Consider the following 11,460-nt stretch of genomic DNA (forward strand, 5'->3'; position numbering starts at 1 on the left):
TTCAAGGGATGTTTGCCTCTGAAACTTTGTCACTGGCTAAGGGTTGCTCTGTTGTAGCATTTTTGTTCTCTTTATCGACGTAATCCTACGCTTGGTTTTTACGGTACATTTGCTTGCTATGCCGTCTAAAACACGGCGATATGTATAAATAAGATGGAAGTCAAGGCTGCATGCTTTATAAGTCTAGATTTGCATTAAATCCTGTAAATGTAAACTCCATGTACAATTACAGGAAATTTAATGGAAAAAGTTTACTAAGTTGAGTATAACAACATGACTGGTAATATTTACATAACATGAGACAACACAGATTGACTAATAAAGCTTGTTGCTGGGGTAGTCGGTTCATGTTATACCTTAGACCGTATCATATCCACAGAGTGATCCATAGAGTGATAAAGCTATTTTGAAACACAGATCATGTTCAGAAAGTTAGAAATATATTCATAGCTGCTAGTCACTCAGTTGTACCTTAGACCATATGGTCGCTTAGCTCAAATAATGAAGGAGATACGGCGTCAAGGGGAGTGCCAACTTTCGACTGTTTATTCATTTCTTTTTTCACTTATTATATATGCACAGACATGCTCAGCATACAGAAAACCATTTATCAAAAATCTTTTTCCGATTGCAACAGAGAAACTGACGTATCACTGATACATGATGGCCCATGTGCCTAAATATGAAAGGCCTCTAACAACTCACGTGCCGTGGGGTCCTTGCTTTTACCCAGAATCCGCACCTTATCCAGACGCGGCTGGCAATCATGTTCAGTTCAGTTCAGTTTATTTCCTTAAAGGCCCCTTTTCAGAGGTGTTACATAAGGGGTGAGGTACGTCATGCAGCGAAAAATTCAACGTATTGACCAATGGAAACGACATTTCAAAAATGGTAGGTACACTGTGCAAACAAACACACATGTGAACTGCAGTGGTACGACAAATGTGCTCCATCTTTACCTTTTAAAGAAAGTTCGTGTTCCCTTGCACGGTTGTTAACGCACCTTCCCGTCTGGCCGACATAAGTCAAGCCATGAGAAATGGGAATCTCATAAACGACTCCTGTGGCACAATTCATATATGGCATGACGTGCTCATTATTGCAGCCACTTTTTTTGCTCCCATCAGACAGTATGCGCAGGCAGAGCTGACTGAGCTTGCGTGGCGCAGAGAAAACAATTGGCACCCCGTGCCTGTTTGCAACCGTCTTCAGGTTGTGGGCAACTCGGTGCATATAGGGTATGCCCACTGGTCTTACCATACTCTGCGCTTGCTGCACCCTTGTGCTTAGTTGATCGTGCTTGAATTTCGGAAGCAGGGACTCTGAGACGGTGACAAGTAGCGTGCGGGGGAACCCAGCCAAACACTGGCGATCCAGTTGGTTTTGAAAGCTCCACTGTAAAGCGTGAGAGCACAACCGTACAAAAGCAGACTCAAGGCAGTGTTTAGCAATGGCCCTCTTAACAGTCTTTAAATGGGCTGTATCATAAGGCAGCAATTCCTTAGTGGTCTGAGGCGAGTAAAGCCAACAGGCACGACCCTTCTGCAAAGGGGTGTTAAAATCTAAAAACGGTAAAGAATTGTGAACAGGTAATTAGTGAGTAAAAACGGAACCCTTCCCGAGACGGCAAAAGGCCGCTAAAATGTCATCGATAATTGGCTGACATGAGGTAGTCATTTGAGGTTTTAAACCAACTAAAAAATCTTCAACGTACCTAAAATTTTTAAATACCCCCGCCCCCTTGATAAAATGTTCGTGCAAGGCACAGTCGATACTTGATAAAAACAAATTGTAAAGCTCTGGAGTGGCACACGAGCCTATGCATATGCCTTGTCGTTGTACATAAAAATCTCCATTAAAATTGATGAAGGTGACCTGTAGATAAACTGCAACACGCACTATCTTTAGAAGGTAAACATGGAGCACATTTGCCGTCCCACTGGTGTTTACATTATTGCGAGCCACGTCTGGATAAAGTGCGGAGTCTGGGTAAAAGCAAGGAGGCCATGGCACGTGAGTTTAAGTTAGAGGCCTTTCATATTAAGGTACGTGGGCCATCATATATCAGTGATACATCAGTTTCTCTCTTGGAAGCGGAAAAAAAATTTTTGATAAATGGTTGGGATTCGCACGATGTGCGTATGATGTTTTTTCTGTATGCTGAGCATGTCTGTGCATAGATTATAAATGAAACAAGAAATGAATAAACAGTCGAAAGTTGGCGCTCCCCTTGACCTCGTCCCTCCTTCATTACTTGCGCTAAGCGACCATATGGTCAAAGGCATAACAGATTGACTAGCAGCTATGAAGACATTTTTGAACATGATCTGTGCTTCAAGATAGCTGTATCACTCTGTGCATAGGCTGGAAAGGCTACATTGTTCTTAAAATAGTCACTTAGAAGTTTGTAAAATATTTGCTTATTAAGGCAGTATTTGAAATGTTTTCTGTTGCTTTTGTAGGTCACTGGGACTGATGGAAGCTGGAAGAGGAAGTGTGAATTCTTTGGATTTGAGACACTTAAGCAAAAGGAGACTGCTTTGCGAGATATATGCGGAGTCTTTTGCTCAATGTTCTGCCACAGCCCAGCTACCGAACACAGACATGACCCGTGAGGACAAGCTTTGTCTTTTCTTGGCCAAGCTTAAGCTTGAGATAAGCTTCAGTGCGTTAGCTGTGATTTTCGGAGTGGCTGCATCAACTGCATCCAGTTCATTTATAAAAACACTTGACATACTTAGCGCAGCCTTGAAGGAGTGGATATTTGTGCCACCAAGGGCTATCATCAAGCAGTGCATGCCACAGCCATTCAAAGATAATTACCCAGATTGTACATTTATTATCGACTGCACAAAAGTTCGAACTGAAATGCCATCAAAGCCCGACTGCCAGCACATACTCTACTCTAATTACAAGGGAGGCTATACGTTGAAAGTCCTTGTTGGTATAATTCCAAACGGAATGATAGCCTTCATGTCAGCGGTATATGGTGGGCGGCAGACTGATTCCTTTATTACCCAGGACTCTGGTTTTCTGAACATTGTACAAGAAGGCGACATTATCTTGAGCGATAAAGGTTTTCCGCGTATCCGGACAGATGTGAAGGGCAAAGGTGGTGTCATTTTGATGCCTCCCTTTAACTCGGGAGGTGGCCAACTTTCTCAAGAAGACATGGATGCAACATATAAAATTGCATCTGTGCGTATCCATGTCGAGCGGGTTAACTATTCGCAGACTGAAAGTGTACAGGATCCTGCGCAACACAGTGCCCTTGACTTTGGTGCCGCACATGGACAAAGTGTTCTCGGTATGTGCTGCCTTGGTCAACATGCAGCCACCGATGATTCGAAAGAAAGAATGAGTGCATTGTTTGTAATACTTTGCAAGCGAGTTTTGCATGCAAAGGGAATTTAACACATAAATCAAGATTACCAGTGTTATGTCTTGCACACATGCTAGTGGAGCCATCATCATCATTAGCCTATATTAATGTCCACTGCAGGATGAAGGCCTCTCCCTGCCTTCTCCAAATTACCCCTGTCTAATTGCTCTAGCTGCTTCCAACTTGCGCCTGCGAATTTCCTAACTTCATCATCCCACCTAGTTTTCTGCCGTCCTCGACTGCGCTTTCCTTCTCTTTGTATCTATTCTGTAACTCTAATGCTCCACCGGTTATCCATCCTACGCAATGCGTGGCCTGCCCAGCTCCATTTTTTCCTAGGCGAGTATAAAGTGACAAATGTGGCATCGTGATGTACCGGCACATTTCCGTTTCTAAATTTTCAACGATTTCTCATGTAGTTCATTCATCTGTGAGGCGTTTTTAGTTGTGTGCTGGGTGCACAGCATAATTGAGTTAGGTTGTTGTTCCCTGCAATATTACTTTGTCTCTACTGTATACACAATTGTTTTTGTTTGCATATGTAGCGCTTATGCCTTCAATAAAGATTTCATTTACCAGTGCAGTCACCCAGTCCTTCTCTAACCTTTGCCAGATATTGTACCTCGAACCCCGAGGTGGACATTGAACAAAACTAGCCAGCTTGTCATCTGCTATCCTTTTAACCCTCTTGAAAATCACATTGCGTGTACCTTGATGTATTGTTTTTCAGGTATTGGCAAGCTTCTAGAATAGACAAATAATGGGATTATTGGATCTACGTTTTTATTTTTGTCATAGGAAAGAACGTTTTATGAAATGCTGTAACCTGTAGAATTCCAAGCACAGTGTATTCTTGCCATGCTAAATATGTGTAGTAATGTGATTTTTAAGACAAAAGCAAATGTTTATGTTACTTGAATAAAAAAACTATGCCACGCGCAGGTAGCAAATGTAAACTGGCATCCGCAACAACATATTTGCACTAAAAATACTGCATGTAAGCATGGTATGTTGCCCAGCATCATAAGTTCACGACACCACATCTTTATTGATTTCACATATTTCAAACTAAACGCATAAAGTTAAGTACATTCATAAACATTAAATTGCATTAAAACATAGCATACAAAAGCAACTGCCCTGTCCAAAAGAGTAATAAAATATTGGATATAGACTAGATACATAGTAAAATCAAACAGGCACTGTACTTTCATTTTCAAAGCTTTGGCCCACTGAACAGGTAGTAACATAAGCATAAACACATATTATTCGAGTTTTTATACCTGGATTGTCCATCCAGGTATAAACTTTAAAAATATCATAACTAATAAAATAGATAACTGCACATGTTTTCTCCTGCCACGTGAGGCTACTAAACATTGCATGTAGGCTAGACACGTTACCATATTGGAGACACTGTATTCATATTTTCAAAGCTGTGGCATAGCCACGCCATCTCAACCGGTATTAATCTAGACCTAAGCACTATATGGATGCAGTACACCTTATAAACATCAGAAATTATAAAATAAATACTAAAGTTTTCTACAGGACAGTGTGACACAACTATATTGCATGTAGACTAGACTCACAAATCTTTATGAAGGCACTGTATTCACATTTTCAAAACTCGGGCATGTCCCATGCCAACTCGTAGGTAGTGACAGTAGAAAACACACTCTCACACTTCGTCTACCAGTATGCAGCAAACAAAAAAACATCACACATGGCAGAAATAAATAAATGCATGTTTCATATCCAGAATTGCGTGGCACTAAAATATTGCTTGTAGACTAAACACACCACACATACAAATTAAAATAAAAGCACTGCACTTTCGAAGCTCTGACAATAAATGACTGTACTTTAAAACATTCCAACTTCTAAAGTGCATATACCCCTTAAGGCCGTTTCACATGGCGCGATTTTCACACAGCGACACAGCGAATTCCGTCGCTCAGCGACCGCCGCGACGTCGCAGGCTCTCCGCGACGGGATTCCAACATGTTGGAATTTCCGTCGCCGAGTCGCAGCGATCGGCGCGATGTGGGCGGAGCAACGTGACGTAACAGCAAGCGCCGTCGAAACCGCATGTTGGAAGCTCAGCGGAACAATGTCGCGCACCAGTTTCAATTATGTTATAACAGAGCGTACCCACTAGCGCCTGTGGCTCAGGAGCTTCATCAACAATTTTTTTTTCTCCAGCTCGCAAAATTCATTTAAAAGGAGAAGCTGCATGCTATCCAGGTCGGGAGCTGACGCCGCCTTCAACATACGGCACGTATCCTCACGATCGTCGCCGTCGTCAACGTCTTCATTGCACAAATTGTGCCAGACACTTGCACACTTAATAGTAGCTTCTTTTGGAGAGGCAAATACTCCTGCAGGAGAAGAGTTGTGGCTTCCATCGTACCGCAACAACACAACTAGAGTGTACAAAACAAAACCACCCCACCACGCCGCACGCTTATGCGGTTTGTGCAGCATTTTCACTAGCCGCAACTGCGGACTAAGCGATCGCAGTCTCAACGCGTTTAAAGGCTGAAAAATTGTGTACTATTCTATTTTCAAATAAATGATAATAATAATAATAATATGAAATTGTAATATTTGACTAGTTTCCATGTTGTTTTCATTTAACGGTGCAGGCATGGATACTTTGTGAGCAGGGAGCAACCTTGGGCGTCGCTGTGACGGAAATCGCGCGGTCAAAGACGCATGTGAAAGCTTCCAGCGAAAATCGCTCTGCGACGTGCACGACAGAACGATTTTTTTCGCCCCAATCGCGCCATGTGAAACGGCCTTTAGCATTTTTTTAAAGCGAACTGAAAATATCACATTGTGAGAACATAAACATTTTGCGGACATGATGCCAGCAATACTTCACAGAATACCTCTTTAAAATTGTGGACCTAAAAAGGAAAACTCATGCGATGGAAACAGTTAAAATAATATTAAAACAGAGCAGGCACAAAGAACTTGAAATAAAAATACTCCATTTTCGGGATAAGCTCCCACAAAAACGCTTCATCCCTCTTTACAGCAACTATTACACACTGGTCTTGACTGTACACAAAGAGCAAAGCTTTCTGCAAATTAAGAACATACATTTGGACCTGAAACTGAGTGTAGTATTGGTGTGACTTTCTTAATTCAATTATGTCATCAATGAATATCAAATATGGAAGCTCACAATGCCGTTCTTCGTATCTGATAAATGGTGCATCCTTGAATTTATATGTGCACTTGATTTCAATCAGGACAGTCTCATTAGCAAGCTGTACAAGTCCGTCGGGGCTGCAGCACAGCCAAGGTTGGTCAGGAAGAATCACCAGTCCAGTCTAGAGAATACAGATATGACAATGAGGTTTGGTAATAACGCTATATGCAGAATATAATTTGTGCGCCTTCAGTGCTTTACATAAAATGAAGGAGTCCTACCTGCACAATTCTTGCTCCAAGCCTTCTCTCCAGGTCCTCTCGTGCTGTGCCTTCAGTTGTAATTCCTGCAATGATATTTTTTGACAGTACAATACAAAATCAGTGCTAATGGTTTTGTGTATAACATATTGTGAAATGGTTTTGTGTATCTGCATATTGTGAAACATGAAATATGTCACTCCAGCCCATTGTGTGCATTCCAACTCTAAAATTTAATTCCTTAAATACCGTGTACAGCTTGATTGTCCTTGTGTCAATAAAGCTAATTGACATGGGCTTTGCTCAAGAGTGACCTTTTCTTGATACTTTTCTCTGTGATCACTTTTCATTTCCACCAAAAAATCTCTTTTCTGGGTTGTCCCATCCTCCATCACATTCAGAAGATGGTACACAGGCCGGTTTGACATTTGTTTGAGAAGGTTCTCAAGGGTGTCTTTTTCTGCGGCCTTTGATACCTGCTCAACAACAGTGTCGAGCACCTCTCTGCAAGTAAGCTCATCAGCACTGAGCTGCATCAACTCGAGCACTTCCTTTAGGGGGCAGTCAATCTCGGTGTAGCTCATCAGTGTTGTTCTTGGCACAATTTTGATGTCTGGAGCTTTTGATTTCTTACCTGTTGCACAGATTAAGAAACAACAGGTAGCATATATTGACACATTTTGGTTCCAATTTCGATGTGTACATAAAGTCAGTTGAATATTATAAAACTCAACACTAAGATACCTTAAGGTGTGACTAGACTGAGCATAGCAATGTCTACCAATAAAAGAAATGTTCTAAATTACCCAAAAACAAAATTATATTCCCCATTATAGGTCAGTGACGTGTTTGTATTCTCCAGTCAGAGCCTTTTTCCTACTGTGAGCAAAGGTATTTTTATGTTGCGCCACATTGCTGGTGAATGTTGTCATGCAGAAACTTACGAGGCACCACGTCTGATAAGTGTTGCGATCTCTGCATCCGGGGCTTTGCGCTGGGCTTTCCCCACTGCTGAGGTCGGCTTGTGCAGCTGTTCTCCTCATAGCTGTTGATGTAGAGGCATACGGCCACTGCATGCTTGCACTGACCCCGTACACCAGCAATGCAAGTGCACTTGCCGCAGGAAATGCGAAGCTCTCGTTTCAGGGGGCATGACCATGACAGCTGCGAAAAAGGAAAAATGCATTGGCCGTTGTTGTACGCATATTAATTTTCTAGCACAAAGACACAGTGAACTAGCTCTTACTGTGTGAGCAGTCGTAGCCCAGTCACGCGGTCCACTTTCGATCGCGACCAAGATAAAATTTCTCGACAGCGATTAGCTCTTTCCCGCTGATGGCGCAAATTAACCAATCGCGATTGAAGAACTTGATCGCTATCGAAAGTGCGCCGGGTGACTGGGCTATCAATCAAGTTCGCGAAAAAGAAGTGTGACCGTAAAATAGCACATACGGAATCATGATACCGATGTGTGCCATACGTTATCGAAAAAATGACAGGCTAACTGACGGCGTATCGCATATGCGCTTGGATGGGTGCTAGTAAGGTTAAATATCTCAACTAAAAGCAGTTACGGCGTCAGGGACGCTTATGAGGAAGCTTTATCTCGGGCCCAACTCCGATGCCGCTTATTTAAGTACATGTAAAACGCGGAAACGCTTTTCTGAGATAACCCCTGAGTCGATTTTAATGAAATGTGTTGCAAACGGAATTTCGATTAAGCGCCTGAATTTTAAAGAAATTAAAATATTTCCGCGCCTGTACTTCGATGAATAAGGTACAAGTGCGGCAATATGCAAGTTTGAGAAAAATAGAAGCACGAAGTTTGCAAACTCGTAGCTCTGCGCCAAGAACAGGTATCGCAGTTGCAACAAACCTCATCACATTTGGTGCAGTAGTTGCCGAGAAAACCGATTTCTCCTTTTTATGTATTTAATTAGGAGCCCCTGAGACCAAAATCGAGAGTGCGCCGTACACACAGCAAACGAAACAAAACAGGAATGTAATTATCAATGTGCGGAACATTGTGCTTACCTCTAACTCCACGTCGTAAACAACGTCGTCCTTGACTTGCGAAACGCACTTCCCCTTGGCGAGGACGATGTCGTCTCCGACGAACTGCACAGCGTCAACTACATGGCTAAGCAGAAGCTGCCCTTTCGCCACATTGCAGCCGCGAAAATAGTTGTCCACCACACAGATCTTCTTGAAGGCCGATCTAAGCGTGAACATCGTGCACGTGCGCGCTATGAGACCTGCGCAAACACGTTCAGTGCAGCAGGCAATCGAGGCGGTGTGAAGGAGAGACAGGAGAGGGTGCTCGTTGAGATTTTTCACCGCATGCGGCGCTCACGCCAGCGTGCCAGCGCCACTCGGCGGTGCCGTTGTTGTCTATAGGCATGAACTAGCCCCGATACGAAGGCCGTAAGAAGCGAGCGCGCGCGCCAGTCGAACCCGGCCGTGACTGAGCGTGTGCGTGCCCGCTCTCCCACTGCGGCGCATGCGCGCAGCCCTGCCGGCCTCTGCCGCCAGTGCCGCAGACTCTCTCTGGGCTGTCGCTCGCCTCTCCCCTAACAGTGTGGCGCTGAGCCGTGCTCCCTCAAGGGCTGCAGAAGATAGCGCCAACCTTTCCCTCAAGAACCACTTATCATCATCAACGGCGTTTGGCCGTTCCGTCACGTATAGCCAGCGTTTTGACAGCGGTTGTGTGCGGTCACACAAACAACGCGCACAACTGTTGTCGACGGCGGCGGCGTTTTGCCCGCGTTCGCACCGAACGCGCGCGGCGTTGGTGACGTGTTTATGAAGAACGTGCCAACCTTTGCCGTACACCCTATGGTGGTGTACCGTAGCGACCATCAGGCCATGGTCCCTGCGGTCACTAAATAAATCAAAACCTCCGGATCATATATATTTCTCATTCTTTAATAGTTCAAACAACCAATTACACCATCACATCTTCACAGTCATAATTGGAAATACATAATTTCCACCTTAGTACAGCTTCGCTGGTCTTCCATCTGCTCCCCAGTGGAAGAGCTGACAGTTTTTTTCTTTCGCGTTTTAGCAAGGCGAGAGTTCCTCTTGATGCAGTGCACAAAACGAACAATTTTGTTTTGTTCGTTATGTTTCGCTGTCGGTACTTTATGGCATGCATCAATATCAGAGTGTTGCACTTCTTCTGCAACAAGTTCGCCAATCTTCGTAACAATAGTTATTGGCTCAGCATCAAGTGGAAAACCCTTGATTTCTAAGTTGTTGGAACGCTGGTACGTTTCAAGCTCCTCTAGTTTTCGCGTCAGCTTAGCATTTGGCACTTCGTTGTTTTCTGTTACAACAGCCTGGATTACTCGCTCAAGGCTCCTAGGTCCTTACTTTCCTGTTTCAGTTCTTCTAGACTTTCTCTTATTTCTCTGAGTAATTCGAATGTACAAAAAATACCCGGAAATTCAAACACAAAGAAATTCCCTTTCCAGCTGCCGTTTGAGGCAGCGTTTATAGATATACTTCAGTTTCGAAACTCTCCTCCGCGTCCATTGAGAGCAGCCGTTCCTGCCACCACGGCGCTGCAGTCGAGGATTGAGCTATCGATACAAGCGTCGTCTGCAATGTTGCGCTTGCGTGGCGAGCTCCTACAATAGCTGCTCTTTAGCAGGTACCTCTCGCTTTTTCAAAATTTGCTGCGAGTTTATCATGCAAGTTAAAGTTTGAACATTGTTATTTACTTCGTAAGTACGTTCACGCGTGCCAGCGTCAAAGTAGAATGTTGGCTTCGGCGCGTTTGCCAAGGCAGTGTTTATTACTGGTGCGCATTTATACATGTGCGTGCTACGACGTGCATTTTGCTCTCCTGAGGTCTTAATGTGCGTGATGCTTAGTAAAGTGGCGCACTTGACCACGCGCGTTGCAGCTGGTATGTATTCGGTGTTGTGCTCTTAGCTTATGGCTGATGCTCAAAATACATGTCGCAACGTGCCGCTGTATTATGTTATGCTTATGCTGTTCCAAAAGAACCATGGAGATTTACAAGAATGAGGAGAAAGAAATTAGAAGCGAAAATCTGTACGATAACACAAAGGGCAGTGCCGTGCTATTTGAGGCTCGAGCCGGCTGCCTAAGGACCAAAACATACCGGAGCAAATATTCGGAACTAGATGAGGCATGTGTATGCTGCAGTAACGATCCAGAGATCACTCAGCAAATCCTAATGGAATGCGACGCCATTCACCTAGCGAGAGCCCTAGGTAACGTACACCTTCCAGAAGCGCTTGGATTTAAAGTGGACGGAAACATCAACAGATCAGCCGTAGAAATAAGCAAGAGACGTTTAGAGGACTGGTGGAAAAAAAGCAGGGAAAAATTGATACGACCTGATCCCTTAAAATCATAGGTAGCGGTGCAAGGTAAATTTGGGGGGGGGGGGGGGGAGAGAAAAAGATTTTGAGAGGTATACACAAATGCTAGATATAGAACATGTATAGTATACTTGATTAAATCAAGCAGGATAGGTGACTATTAAATTCGTCCCCTTTGAAATCCCCGATTTCAAAGGGGATGCCATTAAATCATCATCATCATCATCATCTTATCTGTGAAATGTGCGCCAATATTGTGATGCTAGCATTGTGCACCCTGCATACTTGGTCCTCGTTTTCGTT

General features: G+C 43.7%; 1 protein-coding gene across 1 annotated transcript; it reads right to left on the reverse strand.

Moving 5' to 3' along the window:
- Positions 1–1,286: 1,286 nt before the first annotated feature.
- LOC125941134 (uncharacterized) lies at positions 1,287–9,067 on the reverse strand. The gene is made up of 5 exons (XM_049658089.1): positions 8,837–9,067; positions 7,747–7,966; positions 7,279–7,436; positions 6,824–6,888; positions 1,287–1,395 (listed from the first exon to the last, which is right to left on the reverse strand). Exons 1-5 carry the CDS (start codon positions 9,032–9,034, stop codon positions 1,287–1,289), a joined length of 750 nt encoding a protein of 249 aa, XP_049514046.1. The 5' UTR covers positions 9,035–9,067.
- Positions 9,068–11,460: the final 2,393 nt, after the last annotated feature.

This window comes from Dermacentor silvarum, chromosome 10 (assembly GCF_013339745.2).
Source record: "Dermacentor silvarum isolate Dsil-2018 chromosome 10, BIME_Dsil_1.4, whole genome shotgun sequence".
In the NCBI taxonomy this organism is placed as follows: Eukaryota; Metazoa; Arthropoda; class Arachnida; order Ixodida; family Ixodidae; genus Dermacentor; species Dermacentor silvarum.

Excerpts from the sequence above, each read along its gene's own strand:
- LOC125941134 (XM_049658089.1), bottom strand. The coding sequence starts at position 9,034 with ATGTTCACGCTTAGATCGGCCTTCAAGAAGATCTGTGTGGTGGACAAC. Across the intron at positions 6,889-7,278 it reads TCGACACTGTTGTTGAGCAG|GAATTACAACTGAAGGCACA; the intron begins GTATCAAAGGCC and ends ATATCATTGCAG. Across the intron at positions 1,396-6,823 it reads TTGGAGCAAGAATTGTGCAG|TGGAGCTTTCAAAACCAACT; the intron begins GTAGGACTCCTT and ends CACGCTTTACAG.